The 18,673-nt window shown below is 40.7% G+C and overlaps 2 protein-coding genes across 7 annotated transcripts in view; one reads left to right on the plus strand and one right to left on the minus strand.

Annotated features, from left to right (window-relative positions):
• LOC134398220 (protein eyes shut homolog) overlaps positions 1 to 4,202 on the plus strand; it is a 614,610-nt gene extending 610,408 nt beyond the window's left edge. Inside the window, exon 36 of the mRNA XM_063125472.1 lies at positions 3,010 to 4,202. Coding sequence (XP_062981542.1) covers positions 3,010 to 4,202 — 1,193 coding nt within the window. The remainder of the gene's footprint in view (positions 1 to 3,009) is intronic.
• A 6,806-nt stretch (positions 4,203 to 11,008) lies between these two features.
• Positions 11,009 to 18,673, minus strand: part of PHF3 (PHD finger protein 3) — a 57,114-nt gene continuing 49,449 nt past the window's right edge. For all 6 annotated transcript variants that reach the window (XM_063125017.1, XM_063125018.1, XM_063125019.1 and 3 more), the window contains 4 exons: positions 17,406 to 17,553; positions 16,491 to 16,580; positions 14,592 to 14,787; positions 11,009 to 14,120 (listed from right to left, as the gene is read on the minus strand). In XM_063125017.1, the coding sequence (XP_062981087.1) occupies positions 11,992 to 14,120; positions 14,592 to 14,787; positions 16,491 to 16,580; positions 17,406 to 17,553 (2,563 nt within the window). In that variant the 3' untranslated portion in view covers positions 11,009 to 11,991. The remainder of the gene's footprint in view (positions 14,121 to 14,591; positions 14,788 to 16,490; positions 16,581 to 17,405; positions 17,554 to 18,673) is intronic.

Consider the following 18,673-nt stretch of genomic DNA (forward strand, 5'->3'; position numbering starts at 1 on the left):
GCAGTGCCTGGAAGTAAGCGGTTGTTTCGCACTCTGGACAGAAGTACTCTTAGATCAGTCGTGATCACTGTAGTTAGTGCAGTACTAAGGGTTGGGAGTATTAAGAGGGTTTGTGCAGTATTAAGAGGGTATTTCAAGACAGGCAGCTTCTAGCAAACCCATTGCACTTCTACTGTAAGCAAAAAGTGGAATTACAACTGACTTTCCATTCTTTGGGGGAGGGGATCACACCTTTTTGGGGGGTGCATCCCAACATGTTTCATCCACACAGTGGGCATGATATAGCCATGTAGGCAGCGTGTGTTATCTCCATTTCCCCCTTGTTCCTCATGTTTGATTTAATTGCAAAGCTGCTCTTTCCTGATGTTGCTCCCCAAATGGATGAGGGAAGGCAACATTTGAAACAGACAAGCTGTGTATCAGTTTCACCTCCCTCTCTTCTGTAGCCGCAGATTATATTAATTTTATTAAACTTCAATCACTCCCTGCTCCCAACATCTGCATATGAAGTGGCTGTTTCCTCTTCCCGGCTTTGCCTGCCATTTTATTACCATTTTATAGGTGGCGTTTTCGTTGTTGCTGTTTCATTTTAATAGCACGAACACACCGTTACTTAAAATGAAATAATTATTTATTCTACTTCACCAGCGTGACATTGCGGATTAAAAAAGAATGCTGCAGCACAAAGAAAGAGGATTGTGGGGCTTATCCAGTCTCCTCCTTGCTACTGACCTTTGAAAGGGGAATTTGGTTAACCAGAGGAGCTTCTTGCGCAAGAGAAATGGGGATTTGTTTTTATTTCTTTAAAAACATAGCAGCATTTGGGGTGTTTATATGTAAGGGGGTAGAAGCATAGCAATGTAGGCTCAGCACTCCACTTTCATTAAACATTGCTGCTTGCACAGCAGAGAGCGCGTAGATGCGGCCTTTGGCTGAGCAATCCTTCTACAGTTCTGACGTGACATCTGTCTTCTCCGATGAGTTTGCTGATCAGACATGCATGTGTGCGAATTGCAGAGACCATGAAGGAGGAGGACAGGTTGTTTACAAGGAACTAGTTCTTCAAGTGGTCATCTATGAACTCCCACAACCCACTTCCTCCCTGCTTCGATGCTCCACTCTTAATTTGTTTCTCCACTACAACGGACCTGGAACTGAGTGGGAGGAAGGAGCCACATCCAGAGTGTGCACAGGGAGGGTGGGCGGGCCTCCCACCTAACGCTCTGGTTTGGGTCTAGAATGTTCTGAATGACAGCTCTGCGCAGGCTCAGAACCGATGTGTGTGTGTTCACAGATTACCACTTGAAGAACTACAGTTACAGGTAAGCAACCTGTCCTTCCTGCTCATAGCCTCTAGGCAGCCCAGTACCACCCCCTTAACTACTCATTTCCTTGTACACTGTAAGGTTATTGGGTATTGTTTTGTTTGTTTAAAGAGGGAACAGAATCTCTCCCCCCCCCCCGCCCTTCCTTTGGCTCCTCCAAACAGGGCCCCATCTACACAGAGACACTTTCCAACATGGTTCAGTTTTAAACTGCATTTTTATCAACTGCTTTTATGTGGCAGACTGCACGAGAAACAGCATTAGTTCAGGCATATGTCTCATAACATCAACAAGCTTCCTAAGCTTCCTTAAAATAAATAAATCATTAATCTTATGCGGAGGTCTGCTCCTCTGAGTAAACAAGATTTAAAAAGGCAAGCAATTCCCTTCTCCACCTCGCTCACTCTCTGCTGCCATGCTGAGTAAGTGCAATGGAAGACAATGGGAATTACTTCTGGGTAGACATGTTTAGCGGGCTGTTTTCAGTGCAGAAGTGGAGATTTAAAAAAAAGTCATCATAGAATCAAAACCAATCAAAACCAAAACCAGGCCATCAAGGTTAAAAAAAATAGTGTTTTTGTAAATGTGTTGGCTCTTTGTAGAATGCAAAATGATAGTAGCACAGCTTATACCCAAGATTACAATCTCAGGCATAGTTACTTGGGAAGTGAACTCTATTTAAATCAATGGGACTGACTGCCAATTGTATTTCAAACAGGGGCATTCGTAACAGGCTGTGAGAGAAACGTAAGCCAGGTCTCTTCAGCCCCAGCAGGAACAATTTCTTAGAATTGTTTACCCACTACCACAAACATTCATTCCAATCACTTTTCTCCCATCCAAGTAACAAGTCTCCCATCAGTCGAGTACCTAATTGGTTCAGAATAGCCATATTACCTGTTCGAACCACGCTACCCTGAAGAAGTTAAGGTAGAAGAAAAACTGAACCTTGCATCTGTTATGTTTGCATTCCCATATAGACCGATGAAAGGCCCAGGAATATTCTTAGCAGCTGCCAAAAGCAATGAAAGGGGCTTCTGTTGCTGAGTTTGCAAAGCACCTTATGTAAAGACTTTCCTTTAGCCACTGTTACGTAAGCCTTATGTAAGCTTTAACAAACATTGCCCACCCCTAACAGCCCTTTGGAACTATGTGGGCCCACCGCCATGTTTTATGGCCAAGTAATATGTTCTATCTATGGTTATGTACTTAATTGATAATAAAGAGAGAGATACCACACCTTCCCTTATCCCATCCTTGCTATTTTAGGAACAATCTTTCTTCCGCCCCACACCGTCACCTTATATTTGATTCTAAAACAGCCAATTCTACACTAGGCCTGCATGACATATGACCAACCAAGCCAAATAAACTACGAACCACATATGAAGGGACATCCTTTGCTGAGGCAGGAGGGATGCAGGGAATAAACTACGGGCCACATATGAAGAGACACTGAGGGTTCCTATTCATGCTGCCTGCCTTTGAACTGCATAACAAGGGAGTTGCCAAGGACCTGGCAAGCCATAGTACATGCCTATTGGGGTACATTTGACTTGCTGGGTCACAGCTTCCATAGTGCAGGCAGGTTCTGTACAATATCAAGGCCACTGTCTAATACTTAGCTAATGGACATTGTATCTGCTCATGGAATGTTACAACACTGTTTTTTCCTTCTCCCTAGGTGATTTCCTAAGTATCTCCTTAGTAAATGGATATGTACAACTGCGTTACAACCTTGGTGACAGAACAGTAATTTTGCAGACATTTCAAAATGTACACATCACAAATAGCACATGGTATTTAATTAAAGCGGGAAGAGTTGGCAATGAAGGCTACCTGGACCTTGATGGGATCAATATAACTCAGAAAGCTAGCAACGGTATGACTGCCTTGGATACGCACACAGATTTCTATGTAGGAGGGGTCCCTTCTTTAAACTTGGTTAATCCCATGGCGATCAAAAATGAGCCTATGAGCTTTACTGGCTGCATTCGAGAGATTCTGGTCAATAACAAAGAATTAAAACTGACTGAGAATGGAGCTAAAGGTGGTGCAAATGTAGGTGATTGTGACGGAACTTATTGTGGGTACACAGTGTGTAAAAATAATGGAAAGTGCAAAGTTGAAAACTCTAGTTTTTCTTGCTTATGCCCAAAACACTGGATTGGGAAGTTTTGTGAGCAATCTACTTATTGTTCACATAGTAAATGTCTGCATGGAGGTATTTGTATACCTAACCCTGTTTCTTTTTCATACATGTGTGCATGTAGACTTGGCTGGTCAGGCCTCCGGTGTGAAAAACAGGTATCTTTTTTTAGTGCCAAATTTACAGGCAATTCATACATCAAATACATAGACCCCATTTATCAAACAAGGGACCTCAGATTTACTAAAATAGCTTTCAATTTTACTACCAATCAGATGGATGGTTTACTTGTATGGTTAGGAAAGGCTGAGAATGAAGACAATGATTTCCTTGCAGTAGGACTTACTAATGGAATGTTGAAAGTTGTAGTTAACCTTGGAGAAAGAATCGCTGTCCCTTTTATTCTCCATGCAAAGTCCCTCTGTTGCAAAAAATGGTATTTTGTCACCATTGCTCAAAACAAGACTCTCATTAAAGTGTATCTTGATGAGGAACTAGTTCTCTTTGAAGATCTAGATCCACAAAGAAAATACACTGTTTTAAATTATGGAGGCATTTGCTATTTTGGAGGATTTGGACTTGATAGGAGAGTAGATACTGTCACCTCGGGACTTTTTAATCGAGAGCTAACTGGTAAAATTAAGGATGTTGCCCTCTTTCAAGATTCTAAAAAGATCATGCTCATTAAGGCAGATGGGTATAATGTCTATAGTGGAGATAAAGATTAATTAATAAAAGCTGCTTGTACAGATACAAGAGAAGAAATAAAGCTGTACTTATCATGCATGATCCATGATGGGATACTAGAAACCTGCAACCAAAGGATTGGCTGGTTAGTTCAATTCGATGGGCAGTTTCATACCCCCGAATAAGCCACGGTGGTTTGATGGTTCACAAAACAAACCACAGTACACCTGACAATCGGGCTTGCCATAGTTGGTTCTCCCCTCAGTCCTCCAGCCAGTTCCCCCTTGGCAAGATAAAAGTGAGAGAATCACATTGCCAAAGGGGCATATTGTCCCCCTTTTGATGCACACACTGCTTTGGCTTTTTCTCCTCCATTTTCTGTGCTTCTAAATTGCACTAATGGAGACTTTGTTTCTGTTATGGTTATTTCTCCCTTGGCACTTGCAGCTGTGTGCAAATTAGCCAGTAGGCGCACACACCCACCCACACACCCATTTTGTCAATTTATTGGTATGTTATCTACTCCAGGTCCCTGCTCCCTTTGACAGCTGAAACATAAAAGGGAATTGACCAGGCAGGACTACACATATCTGACAACCTTAAGTGCTACTTGCAAAAGACCAACAGAAAAGTAGTAATAATAATACTGACCTAAACTGCTCATTTTTGAGGAACCGAAAAATAAAAAGCCAGGGAACAAAGTGCCACTTTGGTATCGGTAGAAGGGCAGTCACTTGCAAGACTGAAGAGCAAGTGACATTAGCTTTTTTTGCACTCAAGTTGAGTTGTAGCTGATCCCGGCAACCCATCTTAAAATTGCCTCCCTAGGTTCGCACGACATGACAACCCATCGTGGGAATGAACAACCCTATAATAAGCCATGGATTCTCAGTGTGGCTTGTTCACGAAAAATAAGCCACCTTATGGAAAAAGCTCCAAGTTTGGATGACACCACTACCAACTATGGCTGGCTGCCCATGGTAGGTTTTTGTGTTGTGCGAACCTGCCAATATGTGAAATTCAACGACCACTTCCATACACTTCTTAGCCTTTGTTGTCCCCTTAGAATTGCCAGACAAAATTCACATCAGGGCCCAGTCTCCAAGACCCCATATTCCCCCTTCCTTTGCATACTTGTATCATTCTTACCAATAATGCACAGCCTCTCCCATCTCTAGGACATAGTTCTGTCCCAATCCTAATTTCTCCTTTGACTTCCTTCAACTTCCACTGTTCATTATTTCCCCAAGCACATGCTTTTCAAGCCGTTGCCTTTATCCCACTTGTAGCCACATTCTGTCTTGAGCAGCATCTCTGGTATTCCCCACATCTTAACTGCTATAAGGCCCCTCTCAATTTAGCCCTTTCTTGCCTTTTCCATCTATTCTGGTGTTTTCCTTAAGCCTCATTTTCCATCTGTTCTGCCCAGCTGCCTACTCTGCATCCTTTCTTCAGCCTCCTTATTTATGGACCCCCTATCCCTTAGTGCCACTACCTCATTTGACCTCTTTTGTATACTCAAAACATCCCTTGTAACGTGTTTTAATCATAGCCAGACTGACTTTTCCTTCCCTCACAGAAATTGGACTACAAAATGTTTAGTTCCCCAAGGAACTGAGTCTTCATAAACATCACATCCACTCAGTCAGCCAGTCTCCAAGGCTTCAGTGCCACAAGTAAACAAGATAGATTAGAAGCTCTTCCTCAGAAATGGCAGGTCACCTCTTCTCACACCCGCTGCAACTTCTTAATGTCACAAAATTGTGATTTATTTATTTATTTTAAACCCTATCACCTGATACTTGAGAAGAGGTAATTACTGTTTTAATTCATGTTAATGCAAACCATTTAGATATTATTTTGAAAATAGGAACGCTTTTATTTTCTATTTTTACTTGGATTATTGGTAGCTTTGTACCCAGCAACCAATCAAATGAAACTAATTGTTGATACAGTAGTAAATTACATGCGTTTTCTGTTAGCATCTTCTCATAGTCCTTTGTCTCTTAAGTTTTAGAATTATTCAGAAAATAAATGCCAAATAAGATAGAAATACAGAAAAGTGTTTACAATTTTCTTCCACATTTTCAGGGGGGTGGGAATGACAACACTTTCTACTTCGGTACCTCCATTCTAATCACCCCGGAAGCAGGTGTTTTCTTGGGGAAAAAATGCATTTAAAAAACACACAAAAAGCACGAACAGGAAAAGAGCCTGGATTTTAAATGTGATATTAAGGAAGCTTGAAGGGGGCGAGGAAGGAGCAGATGATAGAACTAGCATGTTACAAAATATCCATCTCTATCTGTGCAGCATCCCACATACATCACTGATGCTTGCAGAGACCATTCGTAAAGATAGCCCTACTTTCTTGAGATGGTAGAACGGACAGTACTTTAGGTTGCAGAGGAGGGATGTCATTTTTTAATGCTCCCCACACACACATTAAAACAAGAAGCACTGCGTATAAATGACTCCACCCATTTTCCCTCGGTGTCCCTTATGCCTGCAACTACCTCAGAATGCCTCTGTGTGACCACCTTTCTTATTTCCTTTAGGCCCCTCCTCCAAACTCACCTTTTCCAGGAAGCCTTTGGATCACTCTCTTAGTTCCTATAACAGCCTTCCCCAACCTGGTACCCTCCAGATGTATTGGACACCAACTCCTATCATTCATGACCATTGGTTCTGCTGGCTGGGGCTGATAGGAGTTGTAGTCCAAAATATCTGGAGATTACCATGTTAGGGAAGTCTGCCATTTATCTTATTGCCAAACTATGTGTAATTGAAATAATCACATATTCTTACCCTGCTTCCCTCAATTTCCCCTTCCTCTGTTAATTTATCTGTATCTTAAAAGTGTAAATCCTTTGGGGTAGGAACCTGTCACACCTGTTATTTGTAAAGCAACATGTACATAGATGGGTCTATATAAATAAAATACCAATACCGTAGGAGAATGCATTAGAACCTGTCAACTTGCTAGTTTTCAACTTGCAGGGATTTTTATTTTATTTTCATTGGGGAGGGTGGGAGATAAGGGACCATTCAAAAATATGAATTCTAACTTGCAGCCTGATCGTCCATTCTACCAGCACTGGAAACAACCTTCATGGCTTTCTGACTTTCTTTCTTTCAGAGAACTCAACTCATGCCACCTCTCAGGGAAAAGCCATAAAACAATTTTAATACACAAATAAAACAAAATATAAAATTATTTTTTTAAAATCCAATTCACAGCACGTTGAACAGAACACTTTGAAACACATGTTTTAAGGCCTGTTTAAAAAACAGGTGGGACCATACATATAATTTTGGGAGAGAGTTACACATATATGGGGCTACAACTGAGAAAAAAATTGTCTAGTATGAACCAGGCTTGGGATTTTGATGCTGATATATTATTATTAACCCTCATATTTCCCCACATTAAACACCAAGAACTAATATTCCATTGTAACTGTAACATAAAATAGCACAGGATAGCCAAGTATCAAAGAAAATTGTTATAGGAGTTTTATGGGTAAGTTTTCTGACTTGTACTGAAAGATAAAGTATTTTTAGGGAACATGTAGCAAGCATTTTATTTTCATAAGTGTTTTTTCAACTTTTATTTCTATCACATTGGGTATAACACCATGCTGCTAAACAGTTTTATGTGGAAGTTGCAGTGCTTTCAAACTCACTTCAACGGGCACTTATAATTTCATCCTTTGGGGTGCTGATCTTCCACGCAGCAATCAATTCACTAGAATACTTGTGAATTTTCCATATTGATTCTGATAACACACTGCTTTGGAATAAACAGAAACTGTGACACTTATAAACATGTACCCAAATAAATATATATGAAAATAAAAAGTATTTGTTCCATGACTCTTAAATAAAATATAGTCACTAAAACAGTTAATGTCTCCCTTTGTTTGTTTTTATTGTCTAATAAAAATGTGTTTCCTCTCCAGTTTTTAATGGAGTAACTGAGAAAACAGAGCCAGTGGGTTGTATCCAGTGATGTTTATCTACCAGTGGAACAGACAGAACTGGTGGAATAAATTGCCGCTTTCCATGCATCCCCCACACCTTTGTGCTGCTCAAATTTGCTCCAAAGGCTTGTGGGACCTTCTGGAGAATGAGAGCACCGGCCGAGGAGGAGGAGGAGGGAAATCTGTTCATGTGACATTGGATTTCACCCAGTGCTTTCCCAAATGTCTGTCATGCAATCATATATTTGGACTTGCCTGTGTAGTTCTCAGGACATGTAAGTCAAGGGGATTATGCCCTTACCTTTTTTGGTTGGCTAGTAAGTTGGACAACACATATGCTTGAGAGCAGGGCAACTACTTTCTGTTTTCTCCTACAAATCAGATTTTGAATCGGCATGCCAGTGATCAAATCCATGAGAGGTCGGGGAAGTTCACAGAGTTTGGAACTTGTGAGAGGTGCGGATCATCTTTTAGTGCTAAGACAAACAGGAAAATCATTGCCTTCTCTATGGGGAAACTGAATGAGAGGTTCCCAAGAACCTACTAAGTTCCTACAAAACTTCACTCATTTCCACATCAAAGATGACCTCACTGTTAAATGAACTTTTTGATCCTTGCCTGTTCTCCTATTGCAAAATAATGGTTTGACCCAGACGTGGCACATCTCTATGATTGTCATGCCAGCAACCACAAACAGTTCAATACCCTTGGCATACCTTTGATTGTACTATATCCTAGTTCTCTTCATTGACCCATTTCGCATGACACAACAGCCTACTGTGGCTTAATTTACCTGCGGGACTGTCGTGTTATGTTGGGCACCCATGTGCACCATTTTTACATGGCTTGTTTTCGTGTTGTCTAACCTTTAAACAACCCATGCTGCCTGGGTACACACAACACAAGAAGTCATGACAAGCCAGGCAACATGCAAAAATGGCACCTGGCACAATGTGAGAGTCCCCACAGGTAATTTAAGTCATGGTGGGCTGTTGAGTTGTGCAAAACAGGTCATACTATCCAAGACCTACCTATTGCTACCTACTCATGACCTGATGACTGTTTGCTTAGAAGATCAAGGTCACAGCAAAGAGATGGAAATCTAGACTATCCTACCTCAGGCACTTGTCACTGATAACCCACTCCATGGGCCGTTTAATGTGGCTAAACAAAAACTTGACCACTTTTGCTAGAGCCAGCCCTCTTGGAGGTAACCAGTAATGATGGTAGCCTCTCCCAGGGCCTTTAATATCATATGAAATCCTGGAGCAACAACGATGCTACAGTATGTGTCAAGAATCTAGAAAAATATGTCTCATTCAGTGAAGGTGACTCTCATGGTTTGTTTTTCACTTCTAGCATTACAATCATTCATGGTAGCTGCTTGCCTTACATCTTCCATTAGCAAACATTTTAGTGAACAACTCATCTTCCAATCATGGAACCCAGCTAGTTGGGCTCTAGCTAGGTGGGCTGCTGTAATACAAGTATTTTTCAAAAACATCTGGCAGGCCTTGAACATTTACACAATGATAGAACTCTTAACGCAATAATTATGGGGACTGGCTAGGATATAGACATTTACTCTATAGCATATACGTCTTGAAGCTCACCCCCTGTGCCATCTTACTAAATTTTACTGTTCACCCTCCACAACCATATGTATTAGAAGGGGTTATAGTTCCTACCCACAGAGTAAAACTAAAGGAAAAGGGCATAAGAGACATGGGGAACCACTCCACTATCTCACTTTACCAGGGAATGCTAATAGGGTGGCAGGCAGGGGAAGAGGAAAAGGCTTTGGCCAAGCAGCCCTGAAGCAAAAACAACACAGCAGAAAAATCCCAGCTGTCAGAAAAAGACACGTTGCTTTAAAGCCTCATTGTAAAGGTTGTTTGTGGGGTGGATTTCACCCGCTGCAAGGGGAAGTCTTCTCTCCCCACCTCTCTGCCCTCCCCACCAACTGGTGGTGCTGGTTCCGGAGAGAACTGAATGACGTGAGGCAGCTGTCGCTCTACCAACAAGTGGCAGCACTGCATCTCCCTGGAAAATAGATCCATCGGCTGAAGATAGAAGGCGATGGCCTCGGTGGATGGATCCATTTTGCAGGGAGGCACCGCCACTTGTTCCTAGGGTGATGGGCCCGTCACATCTGTCACCGACACAACCATTGCCGTAGGAAGAAAGGGGCAGTGGGTGGATCAGTCCTCAGAGGAAAAGCAATCTATCTACCACTTCCTCCTTTCAGGCCACTTGGCTTTAGTACACCAGCTAGCTGAGAATCACTGATGATTAGAGGGTGTTCATAAGTGCTGGTGAAACATATAAAGTTGTGGCTGAAGCAAATTGGGTGATGAAGAGGACACTATATGCTTGCATACAAAAAGGCTGGGCGCTATTTCAAATGCCTCCCGTGCACAAGAATTTACATCAAAATTAATGTGATCTTGCATTTCTCTTTCAAACTAACATAACATTTAAAAAAAAACAAAAAACCATTGAATAGCCAACGAACTAGACAGTCATATTTTAAAAAATAAAAGCTACCATCAAGCGTTATATGGTATAGCATTTTTAATTTGACTATATAAAGCCATGTGCAAGGTTTGCAAACTGGCTGTTAGATTTAAATAGTATTTTAAAATAGCCTAACAATTTGTTTTAATCACATATTATTGGAAGTTTCTTTTGATACCAAAGTGCAAAAATCTGTGTTCATAGGTAAGGTGATTTACTCAAGAGGGTTCTTTATGCACAATGTCGTAATTAACGAAATACTTCAAAACCAGGATGTTGAACAGAATAGTGCAATGGTATCCAACAGAAACAGTAATATACTATAATTTTCCACAGAAAATCACAAAAATTTTACTGATCTATTTATTAAAAACCCTAGGGTTATTAAAAATTACCAGTCATGAATTGTAAAGCCAAGCCACATGTATACATCTTTCTGTTATGTTGGTTTAGTCTATTGCTTCACATCTATTAAAGTCAAACAAACAACAGCTGTGAGAAGGCTTTATCATTTGTAGAATCAAAATATCCCTTAAAATATTTACATTTATAATATAAAGGATAGTAAAACACAATGTCATGTACAAGCTTAGGTATTCAAGTTTTCAAAGCATGAGAAATGGTCGGAAAATTAATACAAATCGTAGCATAAAGGCTAACGGTGTAAAAAGAAATTATTAAAATAAATGTGCCCTAATACAATTGGACCATGTGGCCTTCTAATTTCTGCTCACAAACTGTTTCAGATGCGTGGGTAATATCTGATGATCAATACTGCTCTTTTTTCATGTAGTTCTTTTGAAAGTCTTCAACAGCATTCAGCTTATGCTTTAGGTTGAATTTGAATGTGGATTCTGAGACTGTGCCAAAGTCCATTAAAAAAAAAAAGCCAATACAGTTTTAGAAGAGTAAATGGTACAAAATCCATCCTTATAGTTAACAGGAGCATCATCAAACAGAGAGCACAAATCACCATAGGCTGCAAATATCTCAACTGAAGCCAAATTTGACAAAGAGCCTTTATGCGCCTTTTATTGCATATTAAAAGGAAACCCTTACAATCTTGACTATACAAGCAATGTAAAATGTTGACTATTCAACTCTACTCCTAGGTCAATAGAACATAAAAGCAAATGAATGAATGGGAAATGGACTGATACCAAACCAGACTTGTTCCTACAAAACACTAAACACTGAATATAAAAAAGGAGAATTGATGGCACAGTTATACCCAAGCATATGTATTTTTACAGAGAATTTTAGGACGTATTTAAAACAGATTATTTCTTGCTCATTTAAAACTTCAGAAGACAACCTGTGCCTTTTCCTTTTACCTTTTGCTTTTCCCTCGGTCGCTGTGGTCCCTGTCTTTGTGATGTCTATCTCGGTTCTTTTCACTGTCTCGCTCTCTGTACCTCTCCCTACTTTTTTCTCTTTCTTTCTCCTTTTCGTGAGCACGCTCTTCACTTTTAGGAACATCCTTCTTTTCAGGATTCCTACTTTCTCTTGAGGATTTGCTTTCAGAGTCCTTATCGCTATGTGCAAGTCGCGACCTCTCTTTGTCTCGATGCCCTTCCTCCCTGCTTTTTCTCTCTCTTTCTTTATCCTGGTTTCTATCTCTATGTCTATTCCTTTCAGAATCTGGCTCCCAGTCATGTCTGCCTTTTTTCTGGTGTTGTGATTCACTGTAAAATCTTTGCCTATGCTGATCACTCTTCCTTCTACTAAATGCCCTCTCCACATGTGGAGCTTGCCGGCCCCAAGGGTCACTGTGACGCCTTTCTGGTCGCCTAGTGTCTCTATTCTGATAAAAGTGTTCTGGCCCTGAGAACCTTGACTGTTTGTGAGCCAGAGATGGTGCTGGTGAAACTGGCCCAACAAAATGCGGGGCCTGACCTGACAGATGAAGCACAGGAGGCCAAGGCATCAGAGGGTTCTGAGCAAAGCCAAAGCCTGGAGGAGGAAGGAGAGGAGGAGGAAGATGAGGGGGAAACCCAAACACAGGATTGTTTTGTGGAGGAAAGGTAGGGGCAACAGCCCCTTGGAACTGAAAAGCAGGTGGAGTAGTTTTAGCGTGCTGGAAATTGGGCTGCGGAGTCCTGATTGGCGAGAAGTTTCCACTTGCAGCAGGACTGGGTATTTTGGTACTGAATTCAGTCTGGCAAGAATTTTCAGTTTCAAACTGAGATGATGATGATGGTGGTGGTGGCAATAATCCTCGTCTAACCGAATGTACCGTCTCAATGCTTTGCAATAGTGCTTCTTCATGCAACTGATTAGTATCTTCCAGCTGTGAGGAACATGCACTATCTGCTTTAGATGCAGTTGATGCCAGTGTCTTCTTGCATTCTTGACTATCACTCTGATCTGAAGGTTGCTTATTATCTATATTTGTCTGTTCTGTTTCTAAAGTCTCTGGTTGTTGACTATTTTGCATTTCTTCATTTCTAATACCTTCACCTTCATTTTCTGAACCATTGTTCTGTAGGCCTCGTCCAGCTGCTTGCCTTGGATCCCTTTTAAGATTAATGAAGGGAGGAGATTTTGAACTATTATGCATCATACTATCAACAGATGCTACACCAATATTATTGCTCCCAACACCTTTTCCCACACTTGAAGGGACAGGAAAATCTGTGGTCCTTTTACTTTCCTGAGAAACATCTGTGTCACCCAACTTTTGATTGTTTTCTGTAGTTTCTTTGGTTTCTTTGTTCTGTGACAGAATCGTTAAATTTGCTAAAAATGCTTCAGTAGAAACATCTGGTGGTTTCCCCTTAAGACTTAGGCTTGTCAGATTTCCTGTAGAGCATGAGACATCTGCTACTGGTGTATCAGTTGCTAAGATTTTGTCAGTGGATTCTTTTGCGTTGTCTTTTTTACCCTTAGATTCTTCAATGCCAGCAGTTACTATCGGAATGTCCATTTTTTCTTCTTTTACACTTGCCTGTTTATCTGATAAAGGCATATCTTTACTAGGAAACAGATCTACAGCTGGTTGGATATGTTCAGACATCTGCCCTGTAGTATCCAAAAGGCTTTGAAGAATGTCATCTACTGGCAATGGTTTATTTGCTAGCTCAAGAGCAGACTGCTGATTTTCCCATCCAACCAAAACTCCAGGAAGGAACCGCAGGGGCTTTGGTGGTTCAAGTTTGATGCTCTCCACAACAGGTTCATTCACTATTACTTCTTCTGTAGCAGACTGTTGTGACTTAATCCTTTGTTTGTGCAACACAGCTGTGAAGGAGTTAAAGAAGTCATTTTCTTCTTCCTTTTCTACTAATTCAGACTGAGGGACTTCAGATTTGCTTGGTTTACTTTTCTTTTCAGGTGGCATATTTTCAGGACCTTCTTCAGCATGGCTAGTGCTTGTATTACCAACTGCACTTATCTGTCTTTTTAGCTTCTGGCGAATTATCAACCCCAGCAACAAATTGGGTCGGTGTACTTCAATGCCTAGATTTAAAACAACAACACAGTACTATAATTAATAAGATAAACATGAATCTCAGGAGAGAAAAAATGTTTCAATCAGGAAGCTATCTATGTCTCCGCAATCTGAAAAAGCTCAAGTGATTCACAGATGTTACTAATTGTACTAATCAAATGTACTTCTATGTATCTCTCAAGAGTTGCTCCTTACAGGTAGAATTCCTACCCTGCAAAATAATTTGTACTTGTTAAATCACGAGTGTTAACTTTATCCATAAGCTAAAACGAAGCAAAAATGCATGCTTGTTGTAAAAAAAAAAAATCTACAAGGCTGGTTTCCCACATTCACAAGTTTCATGAATGCTCCCAAAGTAACAGTCTTAGACTGTTAAGAGTTTCACAATAATGAAAATTTAGCAGTTAAAGTGTTAAAGTTCTCTATTCCAAACATCCCTTGGTTCCAAAACAGATTTCCCACCTACTTTTGTTACTCACCAGGACCATCAAAAGGCACCAATTGATGTGGAATTTTATCAAAGGCACCTAAAGGGATAATGTATAAATCCTTGATTTGCTTCATGTTATTAGCCGCTACACCATAACGCTTTCGGCTGCTGAAGTATGCAAAGAGCAAAGTGTATGAAATCTGATCCTCTTCCGTCACAGGGGTAAAACGGACCACACAGATTTCCTATTGAGAAGGAGGAGCAGTTTATTTATAATTTATCAACTCTTTCTTAAAACCAGGATTCAGTCCTTACTTTCTGAAACATGTGCCAGAGCAGTGGCTTTCACTTTTTCTCAAATTGTAAAAGACTTTGGCAAAATCTTCAGACAGGTAGCCACACCCAAATGCCTGGTTCTGAGGAGTCCTTCCACAAAGCCAGAATTTATGGAACGAGGGCTGTCCCTGGAGATCACCTGTACAGTGGGTGATCTCCAGGGACACCCTTCCTCCCACAAAGGAAGAAAGCACGGCAGTGGCAGGTCCTCCTAGCGGCGGGGGGGGGGGGGAGGAGGAGGGAGTGCACAATTTCCCATTCCTCCCATTCCATGGCATGATCTTTTGGAAGTGGCCAGTGAAGCTTTTGCAAGACACCAGAAGGAAGACCAGGGTGCTAGAGAGAAGCCATCTCAGCATGTACACTTGGAATTTAAAAAGTGAAGCTCAACAAGCCTTCAAACTTCATGCACCAGAAACAAATTACTACCCACTCAAGGAGAATTTCACATTGCACAAGATTTCAGCTCCTGGGAAATCTCTGAGGAGGGAGATCTCGTTTATCATAGGCTGCCACCAAGTAGAAGGGGAGTCTTCACTCCTTTGGACATTTCTGTTTAAGGCCAAACCAGTGACCTGTCCCGCAAGCCACTTGTGGTTATAAAGCAATCTCAAATGATAATAATTAGAGGTAAGCAACTTTGTTGCTCAGCCATTCAATGCAACGGTCCAGGGCTAATGTGGAAGTCTACAGCATTTGTTCTGAAGAAGGCCAACCTGGAATATGCACACTATATGAAATCAGCGCTTCTTGCAAAAAAATTGTATTGAATCAGACCAGGAGACTAAGCTAAAGTTATGTATTCTCAATGTGCAAAATAATAAACATGAAAAATCTTGTATTTTATTTTTAAGTAAAAGCAAGTTTTAGCTGCCCACCCTGGCATTGTGAAAATATTGCATGAAGACATGCAAAGCAAATCAACAAAAGATTTCAATGTTTTTGCATGGAATGTTTCCATTATTCATATTTGCAAGTCATGTTCCTCTCTTGCTTCCTACTACCAATTCAGTCTTTGTCAAAACCATATAAGTTTTGACATGATATTTTGGTTTCCCTGTGGACCCCCTATACCAGTTCTCTGGATTTCACATATATAGGAAATATTTATTATTTATCTATTATGATTATTCATAAACCACTTACATCTAAAGAGTTCAATGCAGTTTGCACATATCATAAAAACAAAGACTATACTACACAGAGAAGGTTTGCATAAGCAGATGGGTCTTCAATATCCACGAAAAAATAAAGGGTGATGGTAGATGTCTCATCTCAGGCAGGAGGAAGGTCATTCCACATAGTGGGGCACTACTAAGCTAAATGCCCTGCTCCAAATGACTGTGGAGGGGATCTCAGAAGCAGAACCACCACCACATATGCTAAAAATGAGGCATGATATTTATCGCTGGACAGAGAACAGTTTCACTAGCCTTTGTTGTATGAAAAGACTAGTAGTTTCTGTGTTCTGTACTGCATCCAGCACAAATTATAGTGGTAAATTTATGTCAGAATGTAGCAGTGGCATGAAATTCTGGACATCTTGAAAATCAAAGGACATTTTAAGCATCAACTTAAAAAAATTCAAGAAAATTAAGAAATTTGTTTGTACCTTTGTCCCCGAGGCTTTTATTTTGTCAACATATTCCCAAACGGTCTGAGGCGATATTCTGCCACCGACTTGGATACTATCTGGCAAATCCTATGGGGGGAAAAGATTATGGATGTCTCTATTGCAAAACAATACACACTCTTAAAATGGTTTTAATATACACATTAAAACATCCTAGGCCACAGCTAGACCTAAGGTTTATCCTGGGATCATCCAGGGTTCGCCCCTGCCTGAGCACTGGATCCCCTGTGTGTCACCTAGATGAACAGGTTTGACCCCTGGACGATCCAGGGATAAACCTTAGGTCTAGCTATGGCCTTAAAGAAGTTTTAAAGAGGCACAGTTATAAACTTAACCATTTTACAACTAAACTAGAATTACCAGTATACTCTCATGAATCATAACAGAAGACACATTACTTCAATGCAGAGTGAAGGAAAAAATAATTTCCAGTTCATCTGAATGCACAGCATTTTAGAAAATTATACCCAGTAATCCAGTGATCAAAAATGCCAGCCAAAAGTACAGGGATGTTGGATAAAGATTATGGTTTAAACCCATGATACATCTTCTTGTCGTCATCTAACACCTATCGTCATCAGTGCAGAAAGACTGGACATGAAGCATCCATTAAACCAGCCTACCCAAACCTGGTGCTTTCCAGGTATACTGGACTACCACTCCCATCATCCCCAGCCAAGGAAAATGGGAGCTATAGTGCAACACATCTGGAGGGCACCAGGTTAGGAAAGGCTGGTTCAAGCTAATAGGTATATTCCAAACTTTCCTAGGAAAAGACAATGAGCACTTCTTAGACATTTTACCGTGCCATACTCAAAATATTCAATGTCCCTGGTGAAAAGAAAATTCAGAGAGGTTTTCAAAAAATGTTGAAAATGCAATTGAGCACATTACCTCAGTTAAACTTTCAAAAGAGCCAGAGATCGGGTAAGCCTTGATAACAAACTTTGCGACAGATGGCATGTTGATTAAGCCTTTCCAAATGAAGTTCAGACGAGCTAGAAATAGTGTTTCACTTTCAACAGTGCCAGGTGTTTCTGATCTGAAGGATGAGAGTGCGTAAAAAGTAATGTTTACAAGAGGCCTATTCCATGACATGGGGGACGGGGGACAGAAGAAGAAACAAGACAGCCTCTGGAACATTTCACATTAAAAGAAATATATTTATTTATTTATGGCGGCACATCTTAATTACCCACGTTTTAGTTTTTAATGGTTTTTAATGCTTTATGTGTGTATGTTCTATGTTTTAGAAATTTTAAATTTTGTATACTCGTTTTAATCTTAATTTTAGAATTTCTGTAAACCGCCCAAAGAGCCCTGGCTATGGGAGCAGTATATAAGTGCAATAAATAAATAAATAAATAAATATAAATAAATAAATATACCGCCCAATAGCCAAAGCAAGATTAGTACCAGTATCAAGATGTTTGCTTGGATTTTACTACAAATACGGGAAGTATTTGGTTGGAAAGATCTTGAGAATTGATAATAATGATGAAAAGCAAACTAAGATATGCTTTTACCTATAACTGTATTCTTTGAAGGGTCATTTGTGCAGTCAAACGTATGGGTTCTGTGCCTATGCAGAGCCTAATTCGGGATGCTTCTAAAGCTAGAAATAGTATTTCGGCGTGTGCTCCGTTTCACATCTTGTTCAAAGTGGCATGGCTTCCCACTCAGTTCAAACCTCCAACCAACAAAGTGGCTATAAAAATGGAAGCAAAGTGTAGACGTTGCAAAAGAACCCCTGAGACAAGATTAGGAGGGTGGATTGTGTGACTGTACAACTGATCATTTGAACTACAGTTACAGGTATGCAGCCCATCTTCTTCATGATCTCTATGCAGTCCCATAGCAAGATTACTTATCGGAGGAGGGCAGGAGCTAAGAAGCCAGAAAGCAGAGCACAGCCCTTCCAAAGGAGGTGTCCAATCTGGCCCAGATAGCCTGCTGAGAATGCCGAATGAAAGTAGAGGGCTGGAACCATATAGCAGCCCAACAATGGTCTATCACTGTAAGTCCCTGAACACAAGCTGTAGTGGAATGAGCCCATACTGTCTCCAGGTTGGTGAGTTTAGGCAGCTAATACGATAGGTGGATAGTTGAGCAGATCCAGTGGGGAAGCACTGCATGGAGACCGGCTCTCCCTTTTGGGGACC

This window comes from Elgaria multicarinata, chromosome 4 (genome assembly GCF_023053635.1).
Source record: "Elgaria multicarinata webbii isolate HBS135686 ecotype San Diego chromosome 4, rElgMul1.1.pri, whole genome shotgun sequence".
In the NCBI taxonomy this organism is placed as follows: domain Eukaryota; kingdom Metazoa; phylum Chordata; class Lepidosauria; order Squamata; family Anguidae; genus Elgaria; species Elgaria multicarinata.